We start from the raw sequence: 27541 nt of genomic DNA, 5'->3' as shown, positions 1-27541 counted from the left end.
ACTTTATCCTCCAGTTTGCCAGTCTCCTGGGGCTGCCTCCCACTGGCCTGTCATTAGCCAAGTCCAGTAATCTTTCCCAGAAGCCTATGATGTAATCTATAAAAGTCATCCTCCAGGGGTCACAGAGCCGGGTGGAGACTGGATTACAAGCAGCACATGGAGAACATCCAGCACCCTGCTGTTTCCAAAGAGAAAATTTAAATCTACTTGATGTGTGAGGAGTAGAAACAAGGAGGAAAAACACTAAGGCCTGGAAAGGGTGTTATAAATTGGTAGCTGAGTATGCCAAGAGTAATTAGATTCAATCCCAGATTCAGTTTTCTGCTTACTAAATGACAAATAGCTGACCTTGCTCAAAAGATCTCATAGAGCAGGATCTGGAAGAAATATTAGGGAGGAAGATTTCAAGCCTGACCTGGAATGGTCTGAAAGAAATGCGTCAGAACCATGAAAGGAAGGAAGGAAGGAAAACAAATGGAAGAGGGGGAAACAAACGCAAGAGGTGAACACAAGAGATGAATTTTGACTATTTCATAGTCATTAGACAGTTTCTAGTCATCTTTCCACAGAAACCAGACACCAACAGAAGCCTGTTGTGGTGTTTATAGTTCATCCCATGTATTTCTGTCTTGTCCTTTTCAGCCAGTGTTGGAAATATTTCTACACCAACCAGAAATCCTCAGGTGTTCATGGGTTATCCAGGGATGTGGGTCGCCCTCTAACATCTCCCAGTGTATTCATGAGCTATCCACATTCCCACTGTGTTCTGTCATTGATCTCCTTGGCTGACTGTGACTCGATCATCTTTTACTTTTTATGCGTCTATAATGCAAATGATAGACTTCCAACACCCTCTGCCTCTTCACTATAACTCTTAAAACAAATTATTCATGCCATTATTAGTTTAATGCCTGTTTTCCCTATGAGACCACGTTCTCCATGAGGACAGAGACCTGGTCCATTTGTGTTCACCTTTGAATTCTCAGCCCTTAGGAGGGCGCCTTTTACACGGTAGAGACTCAATATTTGTTGAATGGATTTCTTTCACCGGCCAACAGACTTGCAGACCTAATGGAAGAGAAAAAAGAAGAACTGGCAACCATTGAAGCCCTCGATTCAGGGGCTGTCTACACCTTGGCTCTGAAGACTCACATTGGAATGTCTGTGCAAACATTCAGATATTTTGCTGGCTGGTGTGACAAAATTCAGGTAAGTGCAAAATGTTGTTTGTTTCCATGGAGATCATTCCTAGAGGAAAATGGACGAATGTTTATTAGTTTGTAAAGACCCTTTGTCAGAGTCACCACTTCCGTAGGTTTTCTCATCTGATCCTCATAACAGTTATCTGAGGTAGGTGAATAGTTGTTACCTCTTATTACAGGTGAAGAAACTGAGGCTTGAGGACAATGAATGACTTACCTATGGTCACATAGTAAGTGGAGCTAGGATTTAAACTCAAGATTTTCTGAGCTTACAATCTAATGTTCTTTGTTTTATACTATATAATATCTCTTGAGAGCATCTAATAGTCTTGTTGGCATATAGAGAGAAGCCTGATATCATGGAGGAATTGAAGACTCAAATACTTGTGGAGGTCAGAGAGCTAACATAGGTGGGCTATGCAGACTGGTTATAAGAAAAATTTCTTAAAAACATAAGTGCGATAAAAATGTCAATTGCCTTCTTTTTACAAGAAAATAAATAGCACATGTGTGATGATAAATGGCAACTGCACTTGGCTTTGGTATTGAGAGATACAAGGGAAATAGGGCTTGCAGCAAGCAGCAGAATGTGCGCCACTGCTAGTCTCATGGTAACCACCGAAGCGCCAGCCATCACGGCCACCTTCCCAGGAGCCAGGAGTAAGTGGGGAAGAGGGAGAAAGGCAAAAGGACTTTAGAAAGCTTTCCCACCCTCCCTACACCTTGTGCTTATATCTCCCATTGGCTGTCTCTACCTGCTAAGGATACTGGGAAACTTGTTTTCTGGTTACATTGCTGTACCACCATTTTTATAGAATCAGAGTGATGACCTGGTTCCAGGCCTCATCTTTGCCACTTACTAGCAGTTGTTGTCATTTACCTCTCTCAGCCTTACTTTCCTCATCTGTAAAATGGTCATGATAATCCAGACCTTGCAAATTACGTTATGACAATTAGAAATGAGTGTTTATATACTACAAGTGTTTATATATACAGAATTAAAGCCTGTACTATAGTAGGTCTTGCACATAAGTGTAGTTTTTATTATTGTTCAGCCACAAAGTCATAAGTAATTTAGTCATAAGGCAATGGCACCCCACTCCAGTACTCTTGCCTGGAAAATCCCATGGACGGAGGAGCCTGGTAGGCTACAGTCCATGGGGTCGCTAAGAGTTGGACACGACTGAGCGATGTCACTTTCAGTTTTCCCATTCATGCACTGGAGAAGGAAATGGCAACCCACTCCAGTGTTCTTGCCTGGAGAATCCCAGGGATGAGGGAGCCTAGTGGGCTGCCGTCTATGGGGTCGCACAGAGTCGGGCACGACTGAAGCAACTTAGCAGCATTTAGTAAGAGCAGTTTAAGTCCACCCTTTATTCTCAATTATGAAATCCAAATAGTTCTGAAACCTGAAAATTGATTTGTTTGATTGGCTCAAACTCAGTTAGTACCAAAATCTTACCCAGACCAGCATGAGTCTATAAGTTTTATTCATCTCACTTAGAGTGAATACTCATAGTTCACTGAATAAGTATTCAGTGGGTTGCCTTTGCCTTCTCCAGGGGATCTTCCTAACCCAGGGATCGAACCCAGGTCTCCTGCATTGCAGGCGGAGTCTTTATTATCTGAATCACCGGGGAAGCCCAAGATGACTGGAGTGGGTAGCCTATTCCTTCTCCAGAGGATCTTCCTGACCAAGGAATCAAACCAGTGTCTCCTGCATTGCAGGTGGATTCTTTACCAGCTGAGCTACCAGGAAAGCCCTGGATAAATATTACTATGCTTGATTATAGGAGGCTACCCCAGACATTAATGGGGGTTATAGATATTATAACATTATATAAGGTATTGTTTATGCATTATATTATGTTTCTAAAGTCAAATTCTGAATCCCAAAGCACAACTGATCCTAGGGTTTCAGATGAGAGATTATACACTTGTATTAGTAACAGCAATAATATTTTATGTAGCAAAACAGATGGATAGTTTCAGTTAAAGACTACTGCCAAAAATCACCTGGGATCAAATTTAGCTGCATGTAATAGAAAACCCAACCAAGGAGTCTGTTTTTATCTCACTTTCAAGGAGTCCAAAAGCAGGCAATCAAGACTAGTCTGAGAGAGGAAGATTCCTTCTCTCTCTTTGCCAGGCCATACTTAGTACCGTGTGATTACTATCTTCACGGCTGCCTCTTGGTGTCATGATAGCCACTGCAGCACCAGCCTTTTTAGCAACATTCTGAGCAGGAAGAAGGAAAAAGTGAGAGTGAGGGAATGGGTAAAACAGCACTTGTTTTAGCTGAGTCAGCCTGCTTTAAAGAGTGTTCCCCTTCCAGTGCATTGTACTTACATCTTCCATTAATCATCACTATTTGCTAGGGAAACTGGAAACACAGTGCTTTACCTGGCACATTGCCACACCCATTATTAATCAAGAATTTCTGTTACTAAGAACAGAGGGGAGAATACATATTGGGCAGGCAATTAACATTCTCTGCCATGCCCAGAAATTGGGAATGAAGATGATCAAATTAGAATTCTGTGTTTTTTTCTCCTATGTCTTAGTTCTTTTGAGAAAGACATAGCAGTTCCTTTTTAGGTGTGGCTATGTTTCTTATAAATTGAACACGGCTTTTTTTTTTTTTCAAACTGTTTATTTTGTATTGGGATATAACTGATTACCAGTGTTGTGGTAGTTTCAGGTGAACAGCTAAGGGACTCAGCCATATACATGTATCCATTCTCCCCCAAATTCCCCTCCCATCCATGCTGACACATAACATTGAATAGAATTCTATGTGAACACTGCTTTTTTTAATATCAGCTAAGAGAAAGTAAGAGAGGCAGACAGAAAATGGATTCATTGAGATTAAATGTACTCATTTAAATTAATCAAGTAGGAACTTCCCTGGCAGTCTAGTGGTTAAGACTCCATGCTTCCAGTGCAGTGGGAGCAAGTTTGATCCCTGGTCGGGGAACTGAGATCCCACATGCTGTATGGCAAAGAAAAAAAAAAATGAAATTAGTAAAGTAGTATCAACCTTTTTTTATTCTTTAGGGTTCTACAATTCCCATCAACCAGGCCCGTCCAAATCGCAATCTGACCTTTACCAAGAAGGAGCCACTTGGGTAAGACAAAGACAGTGCCTCTGAGTGACGTGTGTTAAGTTAGTTCAAGGGGACTGAGGCTGTCTCTTTCTCCCCTTGCAGAGTCTGTGCCATTATCATCCCCTGGAATTACCCGCTGATGATGCTGGCATGGAAGAGTGCCGCGTGTCTGGCAGCAGGCAACACCTTAGTGCTCAAGCCGGCGCAGGTAAGACACGCGAGGCCAGGTGCAGCATCTACCCCCTCCCACAGATGTACGTTGACAAATATTATTTCTTGAAAAAAATGGGATCATATATTACACCATCTTTTCATATATCCTGGGCATCTTTTCATATTAGTAAATATTCATTTTTAATAGCTACCCAAAATGGGGATTCTAAACTTTAGAACGTCCATGACAATGGAAGCAGGCATAGTGTATGTCAATGAAATCCCCTGAATTTCTACAAACCAATTCAATGCTTGCAAAATGCCACATGCCCTGAACTGAACGAGTTATTTAGAGTAGTTATGAAATATCAAAAGAAGTTTTATGCAGGCATTCAAATTTTAATTATCAAAAATATCGTAAAGTTATGGAAGATGTGGGAAAAGCATGCAAATAATGTACATAATTGTAGCTGTATGAAAAATATATATATATGTGGAAAACAGGAAGTTAGTTTAAAAATAATTCAAATGATAGAGTTCTCAAAAACATCTCTTTAGTGATAGAGTAGCTTTTCAAGAAAAAAAAAATGTGGTAGCCAACTTAACACCCAGCTACGCATTTCCTCCAGACAGTGCACAGGAGTGGACACTCTGAGGAACCCAAGATGGTGGAGAAAACTTGGTCTCTATTCAAGAAGAGTCTATAGTTTGTTACCTATTAATTATTTTTTTATTTCTTCTTTTAGGATTAAAAAAATATTTTTTCATTTGGAACAACTACATAGTCATGTGACCACAGCCATCTTGTTTTCCTCATTAAAAAAAAAAAGATATACATTCAAAATTTTTTAAATTAAAAAAATACAAAGAGATAGATGATGAAAAGTCTCCCTCTTATTCTCCTGGCTAACAAATTTACCTCCCTGAGGCAACCAATGTTTTTGTTATTTATTAGTTTCTGAGGTATTCCAGATATATTCTCTGTGTATACAAGCATATTTTTTAAATTAAATAAATAAGTAGATTTTTTTTTTTTAATATTTTTTAACCAACTGAAAACCACACAGGAGGAGAAGGGGAAACAGGAAATTGCTATTCAAGAGGCATAAAATTTCAATTATGCAAGATGAGTAAGTTCTAGAAGTCTGTTATACATCATATTATTGGACATGAATTTGCACAAACTCCAGGAAATAGTGGAGAACAGGGAAACCTGGCATGCTGGGAAGTCCATGGGGTCACAAAGAGTCAGACATGACTTAGCAGTTGAACAGCCATAATGTTGTATTGTACACTAAACAAATTGTTAAGAGGGTAGATGTCATGTTAAGTGTTCTTAGCACAATACAATACAATATAAAAATAAAATGAAGTAAAATAGGAGCACTCTATACATACTTACCAAAAGGGGAAAAAACTCAAAAAAAAGTTTTCAGTGTAAAAAATGTGTTAGTCACTCAGTTGTGTCCAAGTCTTTTCGACCCCATGGACTATAGTCTGCCAGGCTCCTCTATCCATGGAATTCTCCAGGCAAGAATACTGGAGTGGGTTGCCATTTCCTTCTCCAGGGAATTTTCCCAACCCAGGGATAGAACCCTGGTCTCCTTCATTGGAGGCAGATTCTTTACTATCTGAGCCACAAGGGAAGCCCAGTGTAAAAAAATAAACAGTATTTCATTTAACCTATACCTAATTAATGGATATTGAGATTTTTTTCATCTTTTTGCTGTTATAAACCATGTTACAATTAATTACCTTTTAAATACAGCATCATGGGACTTCCCTGGCAATTCAGTTACTAAGACTCTGAGCTTCCAGTGTAAGGTACGTGGGTTTGATCCCTGGTCAGGGAACTAAGATCCCACATGCTGCGCAGCTAAAAAAATTTTTTAATTAAAAAAATATATACCTTCATGCACATGTGTAACTGTCTTTATAGGATATGTTCCTAATAGCAGAATCCTTTAGTTAATAGATCCATGTTTTGTGTGATAGATATTGGCTCATCCTTTCACAAGCATTGAGTGATTCACCAGCATCCTGTATGAGTGCTGTTTCTCCCAATCTGCAGCACTCAGTAACCAGCAAAAAGCTAGTAAAATGAAGAGAGGAGGCGATAGCCTAGCCCAGCAGTGCTCAATCCTGGCTGCGCATTAGAATCGTTTTTTAAATTCTCTTTAGAATTTAAAATTCTAAATTTTAGAATTTTCTTTTAAAAAGACTAATATCTCGGCCCCACTGGCAGAGATTCTGATTTAATTGGCCTGGGTCAGAGGCCAGACCTTGGTATTACTTAACTTCTTCACATCAGTTTCTAAGGTACAGCCAGAGCTGAGAACCACTAGATGGTGGTATCCAAAGAGAGTGCTAAGCATTGGAAAACTCCAGTGACTACACAGAATATTCAAAAATTACAAACATGTATTGAGTGCACACTAATTGTCAGGCATATTATCAGTGACAAAGACATAAAATTTCTGTCCCATGGAAATTACTAATTCAGGATAGTTTTTTAAAAGTCTTTCTAATCATGATGACTTCATACTAAGGCATAAAAATATACACTTTGGGCTAGGATTTTCTTTAACTATAGTAGATATAAAGCCACTATTTGAAATATCTTCTTGCCAATTTTAAATATTTGAGCATTTGAAAAATTTCTCGTCAAGTATAACTAGATTGCCATTTTTTTAAATGTCATAATGTTATTGCCATGGACCTGTTACTAGAAGGAGGAAAAATGTTAACCCTGCTTTTTTATTGTTGTTGCTTGTATTTGTCCTATTAATACTACTATTTATTATGCAGTTTCTATATAGATTCCTTTTCAGTCACTTGACCATTTTATGAGCTAAAACAACAATATAGTCTATGAATATGCAAGCAGGCCTGTAAACTCCAACACATGGCAATATTTTGAAAGCATATGAGCAAGTGAGGAAGCCACAGTCTGTCCCTTGGCCTTGTGAGCTTCTGTTCTTTCCTAGGACACCACACATACCTGTGATCAGTGGTCATCTGACCTTCATTCAGACAGAGTGAGAGTACCGTTATTCAGCCCCATAATAACTGTTAGCTGTGTTTGATTTGTTTCCTATCTTTCTCTGTTAAAATACGTAAATAGAAGCTCTACTATTTTTCTATTCACAACTCAATTTTTGTCCATTCCATTTTTTGAGACCAAGCTAACAGAATACTAATACAAGACTTAATCAGCATTGGTTTTTCAGAGTGTAAACATATTACTCTCATTTTGCTTCTGAGATATGCATTGCTGTAATCGATCTTTAAGATGAGATCCATAACTATACCACTTTTTTTGGTAAAAAGAAAGGTAAAATATTATGTGTTCGTTTGAGCAAAAAGAAACATAGTAAGGATAAACCAGAGACTAAAGAGATTGATTAACTACTTGGGAGGATGACCTAGAAAGGATGGGGAAATGGGTATACAGGAGAACAACACGTCTCTGAATGTACTGTTGTATAATCCTCACTTTTGGAAGCATGTTTCCCATACTCTACAAAACAGCAAATGAACAAATAAAGAAAAGAAATATAATCAACATAGATGAGGCCAACATTGAATACAAAAAAAAATTAATTAAGCCAGATTTCAAATTAATAACAGCATCACACTAAAGGCAATGAGGAAGCACTAACCAAAGAAACTTTTGACTGACATTTGGACTATATGGCCTCAGACTGGAGGCAAAAACACTATAAATAAGTGTTGACGTTAGGAGGCTTCTTTTTCATAGGGACGTGGCTTAGTAATTTTCAAAATACTTTCTGTATATTTTCGGACTAAGCAAATAAGTAAAATATATTGTGGATGTTGGGATTATATCATCCTCCTTAAACAGTTCAAAAACACACAGAGAGAGGAAGAGGATAAAGCAAACAGTAAAATATTAACATTTGAGGAATCTGGGTGACAGATACATAGGAATTCTTTGTACTGTTTTTTGCAACTTTGCTGTAAGTCAGAAATTACGTGAAAGTAAGAGAAAAAATAAAATCAACTCTAGTAAAAAAAAAAAATCAACACTAGTGTGGCCATAAAAGGAAAATTAGGTACTGATCTACAGGACAGGACAGAGTCTGAAGAAGGCAATTGCTGTCTACTTCTGCTCAGGTCACACCCTTGACTGCTTTGAAGTTTGCTGAGCTCTCTGTTAACGCAGGCTTTCCGAAGGGGGTAATCAACATCATTCCAGGCTCAGGTAAGCCAACAAGAACCCACTTTGCTGTAACTAATGAACAGTCAAGGGTAATTGAGTTTTCCCACTGGAGTCTTGTCCTGACATAGCTGTTGGATCAGCCAAAAAGTTCGTTCGGGCTTTTCCATGACATCCTATGGAAAAACCTGAATGAACATTCTGGCCAACCCAAAATATTAAAACTAAATACAGTTTAGCAAACAGTACAGTATAAACATACTCACCATGTGCTAATATCTTAAAGTGGAAATACAGTGGCAGGTGAGTCGGGTGGGAGGGGTGGAAGTTGTACCCTACAACTATAGTAGAGTAGTTGTAAAACTACCCTATGGTGTCTCATTTCAATTTTTTTAAATTACTTTAGAAGATTAAAAAAATCAAGACATAATCCATCTTAGGGGTACTGACAATTGCATGGAGGACATTATTCAGATTTTTGTCACGCTGTTATTATTATAGAAAATGTAAAACTAAGATTTAAATGAGAACTTGGAAAACTGCTTCAGTGAATTCAAAGACACCTTTACCCTAAGACCTTGATAATGTTTTAATTCGTGTTTTATTCCATTAATTGCACAGGCGGCATAGCGGGACAGCGCCTTTCGGAGCACCCTGATATCCGCAAACTTGGTTTCACTGGTTCCACTCTGATTGGCAAACAGATCATGAAGAGGTATTGGGTTTAGTGTGCTGATTTGCTAAGGATCCTGTTAAACCAGGTCTTTGGCTTTGTTTTTACTTTTTTAAATAAGGTGCTTTTGGAGGGAGAAAAATAACATCGAATGTAGAAGAGAAATCTTATCACAGCAGGGTAATGAAATGTTTGAATACAGTAAAATACTTTCCAAAGTGTAAAACCCAAAGTCAGTAAAACCAGAAATGTATTGAAAGTCTGCAGGCTTCTGGTAGCTTTAACAATCTGGCACAAAACATTTTTGATACTAAAACTGTGGCCCAAATTGGTTTTGGAAGCCTAAGTAAGAAACTGAAAAGACATATAAGAGACAAATCTGGATTATTTATAAAATGCATTCCTGAAAAACAGTAACATTAGTTCAAAAAAATGCAAACCATCTAAATGTCTAAAATAAGGCAACGGTTAAAGTTTGTTAACATAATGGAATACTGTGCGGTCAGGGAGAATTTTTAATAACACTAGACTGTTATTAAATGGTGAATGGAAAGAAAAATAAGGTATAAAATTGTATATATTGAGTAATCCTAACTATGTTAACTAAGGCAAAGGCTGTGTTTGGAAACAGACCAGAAATAAGTATATCAAAATGGTTAAAAAAAGAAAATAGTCATCATAGAGCCATGGAATGGAATTCTGTGATTTTTTTCCCCTTCTTTCTGAATTTTTAAAAGTATTTTTATATGCTTTAAATAACAAAATTTTTGCAAATGGAAGTAATAAACAGAATTTTTAATAACTTCTAAAAATGGATATTTTCCTCCAATGTGACAGTAATCTAGTAAAATGTTAAATTCTTTGCCAGGCCTTAATGTAATCAAAATTCATACACTTAAAGAATCTGTATTTACCCATGAGAATCTCTAATTATTTGACCACAGAATTTTAAAAGGAAGCAGTTTTTATTACAGAAGATTTCTAATAGTCACAAAGCTCACAGAATAGTGTAAGGAACCTCCATGTATGTGCTCATCACCCAGCTTCAGCTGTCATCACCATTCTACCATTCATGTTTTGTCTTTGAATAAGTTTCTTAATATTTCTGAGGCTCAATTATATTTTCCATGCTAAGTAGTAATTATGGTCCAAGAAATAAGAGAAAGAAACTGAGAGAGTAAATGCTCATATTCCATTTATTTCTCTCCAGCTGTGCTGTGAGCAACTTGAAGAAAGTTTCCCTTGAACTTGGTGGAAAATCCCCACTTATAATATTCAGTGACTGTGAACTTGACAAGGCTGTGCGAATGGTAAGAGTAGGTCAAGTCCAGTGAAATAAGTGCCTACTTCTGAAACACGTTTCAGCTTCTTGTTTATCAGGAGCCTTAAAATGAGGTCTGGTTTTATCTGACCATAAACAGAAACCGTTCTCTTTATGCTTAGATTTGGGATTGCTCAGGGCACTTAATTTAAAAACTAATGTCATTATAATTAAAAGTGTTTTTAAAACTTGGACTCCAGCTTTTTACAAACAGATGAAGAGATTTATAAACATTCATGGTTTATATAAACTGATGTAGAGATTCTAATAGCAAAATTTGGCATACAAATATTACATTTAAATGTATAGAGTAGTCTACATTTTCTTATAACACAAAATCTTTTTATCGGTATGTCATCCTTGATAGGTACATCTCTTGTAAAGTACTCATGTATAGAAAAGGGGAAAGGAGAAATGAAATTTCTAAAAATATCAAAACCAAGAATCTCGAAGCATCACTAACTAGACCAAGGGCTTGTGTTTTTTCTCTGACTTCTCTGTGTTGCCTGCTATTTTATGATAAGACAATTCTTAGTGTGTGCGATTTTATGACAACCTTGACTTCCCAAATAACAACAGTATTTTGTCTGTTGCTGCCAAAGGGCATGGGGGCAGTGTTTTTCAACAAAGGAGAAAACTGTATTGCAGCTGGTCGGCTGTTTGTGGAAGAATCCATCCATGATGAATTTGTGACAAGAGTGGTAAGCATCTTCAGATTTGCTCTGTGAGTTGGATAGAAATTGTCTTTACTTTCAAAATATTTCTGGGATTATTAGTGATGATACTATATTTTTTAAAAACAACACAATCCTTATTTTTTAGAAGTACTTTCTGACATATTTACAGATTAGATTATGATATCTAGACTTTGCTCCAAAATAATGCAGAAGGGGAGGAAGTAAGTCAGGGAATAAATTGATCATGGGTTGGCAGTGGTTGAAGCTGATTGATGGGTGCGTGGAGTTTCATTATATTATTTGCCTACTTTTATATGTAATTTTGTGATTTTTCACAGTAAAAAGTTATAGGTTTATATTAAAAAACCTGATAAAGTATACTGAAGAACTATTATTACCTTTATCTTGCTCTGTATTTATAGTATATTAGATCCTTGATATTTATGGAATATATACCCCTAGGTTATTATAAATCCCTAAATTGCCTATGAGAGATATACCACTAGATTCTTACAAATCCTGAATTTACAGTAAAATGACAGCATATATATTTCCTCCACTAAGATAGATACATACTTACATGCTCCCTGATGTTGTACATGATTCCATAAATATGAGACTAGAAGCATTTATAGAACTATTAAGATGAATTCTGTGGTAAAAATGAACTCTAAACACACTACAGTGTATCATCATTATGGTCGTAGTAATCACAAATTTGTTTCTAATTGAAAAACCAGCACCCAGCTTTTGTTTTCCTTCAGAGCCAATTCCTCAATTCCACCTCCAAGAAGTGAAGGCATCTTTCCTCATGAGAGTAGGAAACAAGGAAGTCATACAGAAGTGCCCTTGACGGCAGGCAGTGTCTGGCTCATGAGCACCCGGGAAATTCACTTTTGTGCCTTAGTAAAATACAAGGCTCAGCATGACACATCATGGGCTTTCACAGCTACAACTTGTTGAAATTTCAAATGCTGAGACCAGAAATGTCAAGGATTTGCTGCTATCAGTCCATCAATAACATGTTTTGCACACACAGGAACAGAATTAATTTCTTTATTCAGCAGCTATTTTTTGAGCACTTACTGAGGGATTTTAGCCAGACCTAAATTCCAAATTCATGGCCCTGTGGGGTTATGGTAACTCCCATTCTTTCTCCTTATTAGAATTGGTCTTAACATCAAGAAATTCAGAAACATATTAAGATAACTAAGGAGCCCTAGAGATTGTCATTCTGAGTGAAGTAAGTCAGACAGAGAAGGAGAAATATCGTGTGACTTCCCTTATATTGGAATCTAAAAGGAAATGATACAAAATGAACCTATTTACAAGACAAACAGACACAGATTTGGAGAACAAACTTATGCTTACCAGGGCAGGAAGGATGGGGGGACAGGATAGTTTGGGATGGACATGTACACACCGCTGTATTTAAAATGGATAACAAGGTCCTGCTGTATAGCACAGAGAATTCTGCTCAGTGTTATGTGGCAGCCTCAGTGGGAGGGGGGTTTGGGAAAGAATAGATAGATACGTGTATATGTGTGACTGAGTCTCCTTGCTGTCTACCTGAAACTATCACGACATTGTAAATTGGCTCTACTCCAAAATAAAAAGTTAAAAAAAAAAAGATAACCAAGGAGCATGTGTCAGTGATGAATGTTCCGTATAAAGATGGTTTTTCATCAGAACATTCTAGTATATCCTCCGGTGTGGCTATACCGTGAGATTTTCACGAGGGCAGTCTGCCACATTTAGGGAGAGGAAAAAGACAACAATGTGGCCATTTTAGAAATTACTTGGCCATGAAGAGTATGCTGTATTGACAAAAATTCCAGAACATCAGGTTTGCTATTTTAATGGATTAACATTCAGGATAATTTTAATATAATGCATGTGGCTTGTGTTCTGTTAAAACTCAGTGGTTAAAAGCTTGGGCTTTCACATCAAGAAAACTCCACAGTATTTAGTGGTTGTGTGCTCTTGGGCTAGTCACTTAGCCCCTCTGATCCTCAGTTTCCTCATATGTAAGATGGAAGTAAATATCTATCTCCAATGCTACCATGAAGACTAAGTGAGGACACATCTGTGAAGAGCTGAGTACAACACCCATCACCCAGCAGAAGCTCGGTGAAGGGTATCATTATTATTATTAACAGTCAATTGTGTTCTGTGAACTGGGCGACATACAGGTGGAAGAAATTAAAAAGATGAAAATTGGTGATCCACTTGACAGATCTACCGATCATGGGCCCCAAAATCATAAGGCCCATCTGGAAAAACTTCTACAGTACTGTGAAGCTGGAGTGAAAGAGGGGGCCACCCTGGTGTACGGAGGAAGACAAGTCCAAAGGCCAGGTATGATCACCTCCGGGGAAGGGATGCTGGGGGCCTGGCTTCTTAAGCTGGAATAATTGGTAACAGGTTTCTTTACAGCACCATCTTGCCTCAGAAGTAAACAGTGGCATTTATGTTATGATCAGAAGAAATACTTTCTAGATCCTGCTTGGCCACTTTTAAGCTGTGACACCTTTGACAATGGTTTTGTTGAGCCCCAGTTGTAAAATGCAATGAAATGTGCACATCCTGCTTTATGAGGCTGTGAAAATCAAATAAAATGATGTGACAGGCTCTTAGCTGTGCAGTAAACAAGTGTAATGGATAAGTGTTGTTCAGGCGCTGGCGGGTTTCATTTCTGGCAATGTGAGGCTTAATCTTAGCCAGTTTAGCCTGGGAAGGATTCATTCCTGTTGTGTAACTGTTAATGAAGAACTGACCATTAGAAAAGACTCTGATGCTGGGAAAGATTGAAGGCAGGAGGAGAAGGGGATGACAGAGGATGAAATGGTTGGATGGCATTACCGACTCAATGGACATGAGTTTGAGCAAGCTCCGTGAGTTGCTGAAGGACAGGGAAGCCTGGCGTGCTGCAGTCCATGGGGTTGCAAAGAGTCGGACATGACTGAGCGACTGAACTGAACCCAGTACTTGTTACAGAAGTATGTGGATGGCTCCATGTCATGATACCCAAAAGGAGAGAAAAACGAACAAACAACAATTGTAAAACCTCCTGTCTTACTGTGATAGGTAGACTGAGTACCAGCAGTATGACTGGATATGATGTGTCTCCTATGGGATGCAGTGTGTAACACAGCATCACCTATGAAGTATTCTTGCCAAAAACATTTAACCATGAATCTAACCATGCCTTTACGTCAGATTTTCTATTTACAAGAAGCACAGGGGATAGGGAAACAAATCAAATATCATCCCAAAGAAGCAATGACAAATCTGAAATGCCTAAGATATTCTGCTGGACAACTGAATCAGTCTGTTTAACAAAGTCATGCATGTGTGCTAAGACACTTCAGTCATGTCTGACTCTTTGTGACCCTATGGGCTGTAACCTGCCAGGCTCCTCTGTCCACGGGATTTTTCAGGCAAGAATACCAGAGTGGGTTACGATTTCCTACTCCAGGGGAATTTTCCCACCCCGGGGATCAAACCTGTTTCTCTTGTATCTTCTGCATTAGCAAGCAGATTCTTTCCCACTAGCGCCACCCGGGAATTCACCTGTTTAACAAGTCAGTGGCATGAAAATCAAGGAGCAGGGATAAGGGAGGAAATGTTTCAGATTAAAGCTATCTAAAAATGGAAACGGTGGCTGATTTTATTTTTCTGGGCTCCAAAATCACTGCAGATGGTGATTGCAGCCATGAAATTAAAAGATGCTTACTCCTTGGAAGGAAAGTTATGACCAACCTAGACAGCATATTAAAAGGCAGAGACATTACTTTGCCAACAAAGGTCCGTTTAGTCAAGGCTATGGTTTTTCCAGTGGTCATGTATGGATGTGAGAGTCGGACTATAAAGAAAGCTGAGCACAGAAGAATTGATGCTTTTGAACTGTGGTGTTGGAGAAGACTCTTGAGAGTCCCTTGGACTGCAAGGAGCTCAAACCAGTCCATCCTAAAGGAGATTAGTCCTGGGTGTTCATTGGAAGGACTGATGTTGAAGCTGAAACTCCAATACTTTGGCCACCTGATGCGAAGAGCTGAATCATTTGAAAAGACCCTGATGCTGGGAAAGATTGAGGGCAGGAGGAGAAGGGGACGGCAAAGGATGAGATGGTTGGATGGCATCACCGACTCAATGGACATGGGTTTGGGTGGTCTCCGGGAGTTGGTGATGGACAGGGAGGCCTGGTGTGCTGTGGTTCATGGGGTCACAAAGAGTGACACACGACTGAGCAACTGAACTGAACTGAAAAACCAAATGCAAAGTGCAGCTTATTTGAATCCCTGAATCAAACAAATCAACTACAAACAGATATTTTCTAGAAATCATTTGCTACAAATACCAAATCATTATGTTGTACACCTGAAATTAATGTTATATGTCAATTACATCTCAATTAAAAAATTAGAAGTTAAATTAAAACAAACTATGAATAAGGGATTAGCATTAATTTTGTTAGGTATGATAATGTACATTACAATTTATACTCCAAGTACTCCAGTACAAATCTATGATCTCTGGAATTTGCTTTAAACTATATCAGCAAGGAAAACAATGAATCAAATATAGCAAAGTATATGCATAAAGATTTATTTTACTATTTATTATACTCTTTTCTCTACCTTTACCTATGTTTGAAATTTTTGTAATAAGGACATTAAAAATATAAGAACCTAGGATTGTTAACATCAAATAGGAAAATGAAAGTCTTCTTGGTTTTACTGACCCAGAAGGGAAGAAAAAAAGTTATAATGTAATTAAATGAGAGAACAACTAATTGAAAATCACACTATAATTGATGTTATTTTCTTCTGGTTTTCAAATAGGCTTTTTTATGGAACCTACTGTCTTCACAGATGTGGAAGACCACATGTATCTTGCCAAAGAGGAATCCTTTGGGCCTATTATGGTCATTTCTAAATTCCAAAACGGGTATGTTCCTAGGCATAATTTAACCGGGTTGACTAGATACAGTTTTTTTTTCCCCCTACCACTGTGCTATATACAGAGCATAAAATTAATTAACATACAATTTCTACCATAAGAATAATTGACAAATAATTAGAAGAGAATGTTAACCAATGTAAGTTGTAATAAATTTTTGCTCCATAGCTTAAATTAATGGCTGACATTATATGACATTTGCTAGTTTTGTACAGTTTTTGTACAGACTTTTTGTACAGTTGGCATTTGAAACATCTCTGGAATAAGGTCAGTAACTGAAACTTAACAGAAGTAGTTTTTGCATTTACATTTCTAGAGAAGGCAGCATCTATGAAATCTGATTTTCCCAAAGAAAGAGTCGAGTGTTTTCTCAGGGGATCATGCCTCCAAAAACCTAAAACTCAACTCTTTGTAGAAAGTTCACAGTCACCTTATAATCAACTGTAAATGACGTACTGGTTTGTCAGGGTGCCTGAAACCTTCCAAAGTGTTTAGCATATCAAAGAAGTCCATATGGTAACTGAGTTCCTATCAGAATATTTAATATAATAGACTCTTGGTATAGTGCACACAGTTCTTTAGAATTTTGGCTTTAGTTTTCCTTTAACCAATGAGAAGGTGGTAAAAAAAAACAGAATAACCAGTTCAGAAGGGCTTCTTGGTCTTTGATAGATTGTAAGAGAACTTTGGAGACACTAAATTGTAGTAACATTTTGACATACTGATCTCAAGATGCCCTTTTAACCCTCTTTTCCTAATTATAAATTCCCCTGTATGATAGTCTTTTTGTTAAACATGCAGATATTAGAAGCCAGGTTTAGAGAATGTAAGCCTACATAAATCACAGATCCTATCCTCAAGGAGGTCACCATCTAATAAGGGAAACAGACAAAGAGGCAGGCAGTTAACCCAAGAGGGTGTTGGTGGGAGATGCAGTGGGTGGAGTCTGCACTGACCACCCCTGTGGGCTTGGGTTACTCACGTAATTCCTCTATTAAGTTTCTCTATTTGTAAAGTTTATCTATTTGTGAAGTTGGATTAGTTATTAATAGTATCTGCGTTTTGGGGTCATTGTTGGTGATAGACAGGGAAGCCTGGCGAGCTGCAGTCCATGGGGTCACAAAGAGTCAGACACGACTGAGCAACTGAACTGAACTGAAGATTTAAATGTGTTTGCTGTTGGTGCAGTTGCAATCATTGTTATTATTCTAAAAGCGGATAAGGTGTGCTATGAAGCTGTGTGATCTCAGTGGTCCTCAGTGGGCAATGGCATCCAGCCATCTTTCAGCCTTAGTCCAATCTATGAATATCTGCAGTGCAATCAAGTGCAGTGCATCAAGTTTGAGAGTTGTAGCAGAGCCTACTCCACTCCACAGAGAAGGCAGTGGTAACCCACTCCAGTACTCTTGCCTGGAAAATCCAATGGACAGAGGAGCCTGGTAGGCTGCAGTCCATGGGGTTGCTAAGAGTCAGCCACGACTGAGAGACTTCACTTCAACTTTTCACTTTCATGCATTGGAGAAGGAAATGGCAACCCACTGTAGTGTTCTTGCCTGGAGAGTCCCAGGGATGGGGGAGCCTGGTGGGCTGCCGTCTACGGGGTCGCACAGAGTCGGACACGACTGAAGTGACTTAGCAGCAGCAGTCCACTCCAAGTGAGATTCCACATTTCTCATGAGAGTTGAAAACTGGATAGAGACAAGATTACCTTTAAAAATCCCTAGGAGAGGCAACACATTCAAGTCTTTGTTATCTCTCAAAGAATTCAGCACAACTAATTTTTCTTCCATCTTTGGAACAGAAATCCCACTTCCTTGCCGGATCCCCAGGTGAAATCTTGGCTTGCATTTACTGGCCATTTTGTAGAAATTTCATGCTTTTATTTTTTTTAGCATTAGGATGACACTCGTAAAAATGAGATACTCACAGTATGGCAGGCACATGGGAACTGGAACCAGCTGAGACATGAGTGGGTTCACATCTGCACTGACTTGGCCATGCACACATACTGAGACAAAAGGCCGGGAAGTCACCAGACCCATTAAAGGAATGATTTTACTACCCTTTTATTGGATTAGCCTATTGATTGAGTTCACATTTGATGTTGCAACATCCTAGTATAAAGAAAAATAAAATGTTCTTTCTATCCTCCGGGAACTTCCTGTCTAGTTGGAAGGTGACTGAGTTGAAAGAACATGGGCTACCTGATTATAGCTGACTTTCACTGAGCATTTCCTTTGTTCAAGACACTTTTGGCTCATTTAATCCTTATGACAACAGACATGTGCTATTATTACTATTTCCATTTTTTCACAAGAATACAGAAAAGCTGGAGGAGATGGGGTGATTTGCCCAAAGGTCACCCAGGCAATCCGGCTGCTGAGCCTTCTCACTGGGCCACTCCACTCTACCGCCTAAGCAGTGGCACTGATGGGATCTGGGAAGGCTTCAGGGTGAGGCTTGGAATGAGCCCTTGAACTGTGCATGTAAAATCTGAATAGATGGAGGGGCTGAGAGGGTGCTCTGAGAATATATAATATCTATATATGGAACTCAGGGGAGAGAAAGACAAATGGGGTAGTCATGAAGGAAAACCAATGAAGAAGATTGAAAAGATGACTTCAGCCCAGATTTTAAAGGGTGTCACATGATATATGTGAAAAAATACAGTACTAGGGTTGTAATATCTCATTGGGCATTTCTTTTGGTGTAAGCCTAGAATATTTCATTTATAAAAATGTAAGCACACTGGCAGTAATGTTTTCCTGTTTCTAGCACAGAGGGGAAAAATATTAGAACATAAAATGAAAGTGTTTTGCTTTTATGTTTAATGAGGTTCTATGTCTTCCTAAAAACATCTTATAGGGACATCGATGGAGTGTTGCAGCGAGCAAACAATACAGAATATGGCTTGGCCTCAGGAGTTTTTACAAGAGACATAAATAAAGCCATGTATGTGAGTGAAAAACTAGAAGCAGGAACTGTTTTTATTAACACCTACAACAAGACGGATGTGGCTGCTCCTTTTGGTGGATTTAAGCAGTCTGGGTTTGGAAAAGACTTAGGTATGAATATGCCTTATCTTTCTAATGCACATCACAAAAAGCGTGCTTCATGCTTTGTCCAACACTCGTATATTGCTTTGAAGGGCATTTCCTACATGCTAGTTGCATCTGGGGTTTCAAGGGTATTAATTTTTCTTTCAATGTTAAACTTTTTTTTTTAATTTTTATTTTATTTGGAGTATAGCTGATTAACAATATTGTGATAATTTCATGTGGACAGCAAAGGGACTCAGCCACACATATACACATATCCATTCTCCCCCAAACTCCCCTCCCATCCCAGGCTGTCACATATCAATGGTTCAACATTTTATTGAACATAACGTACACATAGAAAAGAACACAAATTGTATGGGAAAGGGTTTCCTTTTAAAAAGGAAGATTCCTGTTGAAAAGAAAACACTGACAATTTAGCTAAAATATGTTTGGTTGTTTCTTTTAACATGACATTCAGCATGAACTTGGTTTAGATGTCATGGGACCCAGTGGAACCAAGAAAGGAAAATGGGTAGAAGGCAATAACCATCTAGCTCCAAGAATATATTCTGTCTCTGAACCACTTGGCAGTCTTTCAGAGTCAACACTGAAACTGTCAGAGTTTTCTGGGCATCTGGGAGCTCAGATGTAGAGTTTGCAGAAAGCCCCCAAAAATGTAATTCACAATGGGCAGCAACACTATCACATTTCCAGTAATAGCTTATTTTGAAAACTAAATACATACCAGGTCTGTAAGAGCATATGAGCAGCCCTTACAATAGCCATGGGAGCATTGTTGTCCAGTTGCTAAATTGTGTTCAACTCCTTGTGACCCCATGGACTGGCTCCATGAACTGGCCCCACGCCAGGCTCCTTTGCCCATGGGATTTCACAGGCAAGGATATTGGAGTGGTTGCCATTTTCTTCTCCAAGGGATCTTTCTGACCAAGGGATCGAACCTGAATCTCCTTCATTGGCAGGTGGATTCTTTACCACTGAGCCACCAGGGAAGTCCCAGCCATAGGAGCCCAGGTGCTATTATTATCTTTCTTTTATAGATGAGGAAAATGGCACTCAGAGAGATTGGGTAACTTGCCCAAAGTCAGTCAGCCAGCCATGGACAAAAAGACTGCAAAGTGAGGTCTTCCGGCTGTGTAGCCCATGTCCTCACCCCTCACAGTCAGTCTGGCATGTTGTTTCAAAAGTTGAAATGTTTGTGATTTACCATAAGTACAGTCTGCTGGTTAATTTGGGGTATTTTTACATCTTCTCTTTCCTGATGACATGTGACAATTTATTTGCAACAATAAGAATGACTCCCGTTTTAAATTCCATTGAGTTGAAGGTAAATTCATATATTTTTTTCATGTCTTCAATCTGGCTTTCATCCCTGGATCTAAAATACAGGGGGAGATCTTCTTAGGGAAATTATTATCAGGAAGCAATAGTGTTAGCATTATCAGGAAGGCAATAGTGTTCCATTTGTCTTTTGATAGAGAATGATCGATTTGTCTGTTTTATTATAACACAGTAGACTTTGTCTTAACAGTTTCTTCCTCTCTGAATTTGGACCTCCCTCAGCTCAATGGTTCCCAGCTGCACACTGGATTAGAGAATCACCTGGGAGCTTTAAAAAAAAATGCAAAAATGCTGATTTAACTGGTCTGAGGTGTGACCTTGGATCAGGAATTTTAAAAGCTTCCTAAAGTGATTCTAATTTAACAGTAAGAGCCCCGAGTTTAAGCTTAACTCCAGAATCATATACTCATTAGTTTCACTCATGGTATTCATGCCCCTTAACTGCTGATTGCAGAAGCTCAAAACAGCAACAGAGCAGAAACAAAATGGCAGACCTATTTTTTGCCTGGATATGCCTTCTGTGGATTTTCCAGGTGGCTCAGTGGGTAAAGAAACCGCCTACAATGCAGGAGACACAAGTGGCCCAGGTTCAGTCCCTGGGTCGGGAAGATGCCCTGGAGGAGGGCATGGCAACCCACTCCAGTATTCTTGCCTGGAGAATCCCATGGACAGAGGAGCCTGGAGGGCTACAGTCCATAGGGTTGCTAGGAGTCAGACACGACTGTAGTAACTACACGCACGCATGCATGCCTTCTTTGTCTTTAACATACTATGTAAGTCAGGAAAACTACATTTCTCTTTTCTCTAACATAAGGTGAAACAAAATGATCTCAAACTTCACTCTATTCTGCATTTATTGTAATTGGATTTAATGCTTTTAACTGCATTTACTATAATTACATTTAATGTAATTGGAAGGACAGTATCCTGATCACTTTGTTCAGCTTAAATGGCGAGGAAGAGAGATGTAGATTTGTCATCAAGCCAAGAAATAAAGGAGAAGGGTTTTGGGTAGAGGTTGATAAGCCAACAGTGTGGTCCTTAGAAGGCCTAGTAGCTGGTCTAAGTCCTTATCCTCAAAGTAGAGACCATGAGCATCAGCATTTGGGGAATGGTTAGAAGCATATAGGGATTCCCTGGTGGCTCAGACAGTAATGAATCTGCCTGCAATGGAAGAGATGCAGGTTTTATTCCTGGGCTGGGAAGATCCCCTGGAGGATGGCATGGCAACCCACTCCAGTATTCTTGCCTGGAGAATCCCCAGGGACAGAGGAGCCTGGTGGGCTATGGTCCATGGGGTTGCAGAGTCAGACAGACTGAGCAACTTTCACTTACAGCCTTGGGACCTCTGCTGGACTTAATCCAATCAGACTCTACAGTGTCATGAGATCAGGTGATTCACATGAAATTGAAAGTTTGAGAAGCACTGTCTCAGCCCCACTCTATTGCTCAGTGACTGATACACCCACACCTGGCACCATCACGTCCACCCGTGAACATGATCCATCAACTGCTTTTCTCTTTCCTAGGCGAGGAAGCTCTAAACGAATACCTCAAAACCAAGTCTGTGACTTTGGAATACTAGAGCAGCGCCATCCTCAGGAACTCCTCGCAGGCCCACCACTCTTTAGCTCTCCACACTGAAGAAGCCGGGCTGTGCCGAGGACAGAGGTGTCAGCTGCCAGCTGAAAAACACGCGCATGGACCGTGAAGTGGGTGGGGCCACGTGTCTAAGCATCTACACCTGTGCCTGAGTATTTTCTAATACCCTTTTTATACCTTAAAATGATTTATAGTTGTTGGGTTTTGACTATGTTGTATACCACATGTATTTCTAAAATATTAAGCTGCCTTTTTTTCCCCACCAAGACTAATCCTAATCATGGTTGTTCATTTTGCAAACATCAATATGATGCAGTTATAGTACAGAAAGTTGGGAACCCTTGTATAATAGGTAAGGTTTTAACCTCTGAACCAGGCATGTGGGGGTTATTAAAAAGATTTTATGTAATTTTTAAAATATATTTTTGATTGGAGGATAATTGCTGTACAATATAGTGTTGGTTTCTGCCATAGGACAAGGCAAATCAGCCATAATTATACGTATATCACTTCCCTCTTGAGCCTCCTTCCCCTTCCCTCATCCCACCCATTTAGGTCATCACAGAGCACCAAGCTGGGCTCCTGTTCTATATACCAACTTCTCACCAGCTATCTATTTCACACATGGTAGCATATACATATCAATACTACTTTTTCCATTTGCCCCATTCTTTCTTCCCCTATAATTTTGCTCTCAAGAAATAGTATATCCCCCAAGGAAAGTGAAGGAAGTTTTTTTATTTTCTTTTGGAAATAAGATACATCTTTAAGCCTTTGATGTTCTATTTTTCAACCCACTGTGATAAGTGACCAGCTCATAAACAGTTCTTGAGTACCTACTAAGTATGAGGTGCTATATTATTTCCTGAGGTGTACACAAAATTTAATGACATGATCTTTGACCCCAAATAGTTGAAATTCTAGTCAATAGCTTTTAAAGTGAATTTTACAGTATGATATATTATAAAATAAATAGCTTTTGGAGGCTGATTTTGGTTCATATCATACCATCTTACTATCTATGTGACTTGGGGAAACCAATGCAATTTCTCCAAGCCTCAGTTTCCTTGTAGGTAAAATGGGGACAGTAATGCCTCCCTTAGGAACCTTATGATGAGGTGAGGATTCAATGCAATAATCTTAGTAAAGCACCTTGCACTGGGTTTTGTTCATGGTAAATACTCAATAAAGGGCAGATTGGTTACCTAATATATCAGTATAAAGCTGAGATGTGGAATCTATAAAATAGGGATAAAGTTCCTATCTCAGTAGGTATTGTAAGGACTCAATGGGATAATATACATAATGCACTCAACAAGGTGTCTAGATCATTCTCTGTGCTCAAGAAAGAGGAATTATTACAACCTATGAAGCACTTCATAATTGCCTGTTGTCAGACAAAAGTAGGTGAGTAAATAGTCCAGGTATGACTAGAAGAAAGTGAGATCCTGACTTGAAGAGTCTCTAGAAGTTTGTCAGAGCAATTAATTTCCATTAATTCTCTTTTAAAAGTAAAATTTCAGTAAACATTCCTATTTCTCTGGCTTTGAAGAAGCCCTTAGGGATTACTTTCTACTTTGGAAACTCAGCAGTTTAACCAAGAAGAGTGTAGGGAATCGTTAATCAATAAACAATAATAACGAAGTCAGGGCAGAAAACATTCAAAAGGAAGAATATCAGGTATGATCCTGGCATGATCAATAGAGCAAATTTTGCCTGTAAGCAAGTTGGCACAGGTAAAATTCTAAATTTGGACCCAACAGGATCCAAACTGACAGTTCATATTTGAATAAAAGGACAAAGTTCTTATTATAAAGGAATCACTTTTTAAATGCAGTGTTTTTACTGATTTCATGTGATTTAAAATATCGCTTTACCAAAGATTTTACTGATAGATGAAATGGCAAACAAAAACATGCCCATTTCTTTTAGACTGCCTTTTACCTTCTAATATTAATCTCAATAGCAGTGCTTTTAATCTTTTGGGGGGGGCATAAACCTCTTTTGAGAATCTGATAAAAGCTATGGATCCCTGTCCAAAAGTCACACCTGCACACCTAATTCTGCAAATATCTTCAAGAAATTCACAGACCTCCTAAAACCCATGCTTGAGCTCCAGATTAAGCACTTGTTTTTCCACAGTGAGTTTTGAAGTTCTTAGCGGCCTGAGTTTTTATATCCGATTGCTGACCAGAATCAAAGGCTACATGGAATTTATAAAATGACAAGTGAATTTGAATGAGGATATAATGATCCATCGCCTACTAGGTAATTTAATTAACATACTGAGTAATTTATCACCATTTCTTCACATCACTGATTATTTTGCTAAAGGATAAAGCTGTGATTTGTTCCCTTAACTGAGGAGCTGAGGAGGTGTGGACACTTCTAAAAGTTCTATTTTCCTTCCAATTCCATTTCCCAGTGCTGTCATTTTGTTCAAACACCCTTCCTGGCCTTTCCTGTTCCCAACTTGGTTTTAAGATCTCTCCTCTATACTTAGTCTGGAACACAGTTCTTACCACGTGGTGCTGGAATGATTGTTCTTCCTAATTAGATGAGAATCCCTTCCCCACCCCCCAGGATTGGCATCAGTCAATAAAAACAGCTATCACTTATGTAGGGGCCTGCCGTATGCTAGTCACTATGCTAAGCCAACTTACTTAATCTTCATATCTGAAAAGATGAATAAATCGAGGTGCTCTTTTTACTGGCTCCACCACCACCAAGAGGTTATTGCCAGTCTCCTGACTGGCTTTCCTGATCCCTCCCTGTGTGGTTCTATTCAAAGCCTAAGTCAGAATGTGTCACTCCTCTGCTCAAAACCTCCTAATGGGCTCCATTTCGCTTACAATAAAGTCTACCACTTACCATGCCTGCAAAGTCCTATCAACTTTGTTCCTGGCTACCTCTAACCTCATCTCCTGTCATCCACCCTCTCATTCTGTTTAGCCACCCTGGCTGCCTTGATGTTCCTCAAACTGATCAAGCACATTCCTAACTCCTAAGTGCAGGGCCTTTGCACTTACTGCTCCTTCTTCCCAGTAGTGTGCTGGTAAATATTTAACAAGTGGCTCTCTGGGGAAAAAAACAAGAACAAAATTCTGACTTGTAGCATTTTCTGATTTCTGTGTATTAATGCTCTCATACTGCCTGCTTTCAAGCTACAAACTTCACTGAACATAGAACTGGGAAGAGATGCGTGTGATTAGAACAAGTGTGGGCCAGAGCCAGTACACCACTGCCTCTTTTTGAAACTTGCCCCACACACCACCTCCCAACTGGCTGCCTCACATTCTCCAGGTCTCTGCTCAAACATCATCTCAGTAGAGGTCCATTCGCTGATCACTTTTCCTAAAATAGCACTTAAGATTCCCACATCCACACCTCATTTGTCCTCTCATTTTGTTATTTGCCTTCTCCTGCATTGTTTTTGCAGCACTTATCAACACCTGGCATATAGTTACTAATCATCGATCTCTTCCCATTAGAACTTAAGCTTTGTGAACACAGGCTTTTGTTGAATGCTGCATCTCCAGTGTCTAACACATAGGAGGAGTTCAATAAATATTTGTTTTCAAATGAAGGAGGTTAAGTAACCTGCCCAGATCAAACAGCTATTCGGCGGCAGATCAGGTGCTCAAGCAATGAAGCTGAAAGTCTTTTAACCAAGCTAAGATCCCGTTGTTGCCCACAACCAGATCAGACCCTGGGTAATAAATAGTAGGCATGTGTTAAATATTTGTCAAATTCAAAGCCAAACTGAGTGGAACATGAACTGTGAGCGTTTTTGTGGAAAGGTCAAGAGACAGGGCGAGGAAACAAATTGGTTTCCCTATACCTGCCTTTTTAAGAAAACAGAAGCTCTCAAGGGAACCTGGTCTAGACGTAGGTTATCAGACATGAACATGACTGAAAGGATGAATTACTATTATTACTATTATGCAAATAATACTTAAGTGGATTTTCAATGATTAAGTCACACCTTATTTTGTAAAAATAATAAAATGAGAAGGTAAGATTCAACCACTCTCCACAAATAACTAGATGATATCTGAGATTGTTCCAGATTTGTTTCTATGAATATACTTTTTTTTAGAACTAGTATATACTGTACATAACTTTACCTGCTTTTTTCAATTAAAAATATGTAACCATCTTTCTATGTCAATAAACATACCTCTACATATGTTCATTGGCTTTAACTCAACTTGTTCTCTTATTGTTGGACATTTATATTTGCTTTTTGACTGTTTTAAACACTGCAATCAATCTTTATTTTTTCCAAAAAATATTTATTTGGCTGCACTGGATCTTAGTTGATCCCAGCATGCAGGATATTTTGTTTCAGCACATGGACTCTCTAGTTGCAGTATGTGGGCTCAGTAGGTGCAGCACACGGGTTTAGTTGTTCCGAGGCATGTGGAATCTTAGTTCCCTGACCAGGGATTGAACCCCAATCCCCTGCACTGCAAGGCAGATTCTTAACCACTGGACCACCAGGGAGGTCCCTGCAATCAATCTTATATGTAAATTTGTGAACAAAACTGTATTTGCTTAATTAGAATAAATTCCTAGAGGTGTAATCTCTGATTAAAAGGATATAGCAATCTTACCAACAGTTTCTCCACATTTTTGCCACCACTGTATTTTTCTTATAGCATTAACACTTCACACTTACCAAACACTGTTCTAAGCCCATGATAGGTATTAAGTCATGCATTTCTTATTAGTACTAAAACCTCATAAGGGAGATACTATTATTCCCATTTTACAAATGGAAAAACTAAGATAAGTGGCTGGGCTGGGATCAATCCTGCTTCAGAGCCTATGCTTGTGGCTTTGTGACTGGCAGATCCATAATGGCAGCGTGCGGCTGACTGAGCTGAAAATGTGGTTCCACCACTTAAGTTGCACGGGGTCTTAGTTGCGGCATGTGCAATCTAATTCCTGGACCAGGGATTGAACCCAGGCCCCCTGCACTGGAAGGAGAGTTACCCATTGGACCACCAGAGCAGTCTCTACATCACTTACCTATTGGGAGGCTTTAAAATTTTTGCTTAGTGTCTCCCTGCCACTTTTTCTTTAAATCTGTGAAGTAGGTATAAGAGTATCTCATAAGGTAGTGGCATTTTTTTTTTAAACAAAAAAGAAATTCACTGTCACAAAACTAGAAATCCAGTGATAGCTTTGTCAAGTTATTTGATGCAGTAATTCAGTGATGTTCCTTGCTTCTCTGTGCTCTCCTTGGCACGCTGACTGTG

General features: G+C 38.9%; 2 protein-coding genes across 5 annotated transcripts in view; one reads left to right on the top strand and one right to left on the bottom strand.

The window, feature by feature from the left end:
* Positions 1–26482, top strand: part of ALDH1L2 (aldehyde dehydrogenase 1 family member L2) — a 63490-nt gene extending 37008 nt beyond the window's left edge. For all 4 annotated transcript variants that reach the window (XM_081595655.1, XM_081595654.1, XM_081595658.1 and 1 more), the window contains 11 exons: positions 1059–1209; positions 4260–4330; positions 4412–4517; positions 8600–8687; positions 9264–9357; positions 10526–10625; positions 11239–11337; positions 13506–13671; positions 16158–16263; positions 19141–19340; positions 22205–26482. In XM_081595655.1, the coding sequence (XP_081451781.1) occupies positions 1059–1209; positions 4260–4330; positions 4412–4517; positions 8600–8687; positions 9264–9357; positions 10526–10625; positions 11239–11337; positions 13506–13671; positions 16158–16263; positions 19141–19340; positions 22205–22260 (1237 nt within the window). In that variant the 3' untranslated portion in view covers positions 22261–26482. The remainder of the gene's footprint in view (positions 1–1058; positions 1210–4259; positions 4331–4411; positions 4518–8599; positions 8688–9263; positions 9358–10525; positions 10626–11238; positions 11338–13505; positions 13672–16157; positions 16264–19140; positions 19341–22204) is intronic.
* The window catches only part of NOPCHAP1 (NOP protein chaperone 1), a 34508-nt gene continuing 10800 nt past the window's right edge, over positions 3834–27541 (bottom strand). Inside the window, exon 5 of the mRNA XM_081595674.1 lies at positions 3834–4194. Coding sequence (XP_081451800.1) covers positions 4118–4194 — 77 coding nt within the window. The 3' untranslated portion in view covers positions 3834–4117. The remainder of the gene's footprint in view (positions 4195–27541) is intronic.

Source organism: Giraffa tippelskirchi, chromosome 4 (genome assembly GCF_054371585.1).
Source record: "Giraffa tippelskirchi isolate mGirTip1 chromosome 4, T2T-mGirTip1v1.2.pri, whole genome shotgun sequence".
NCBI classification, from domain to species: domain Eukaryota; kingdom Metazoa; phylum Chordata; class Mammalia; order Artiodactyla; family Giraffidae; genus Giraffa; species Giraffa tippelskirchi.
The sequence above is the reverse complement of the archived record's forward strand: the minus strand, read 5'-3'. Positions and strand labels throughout refer to the sequence as shown.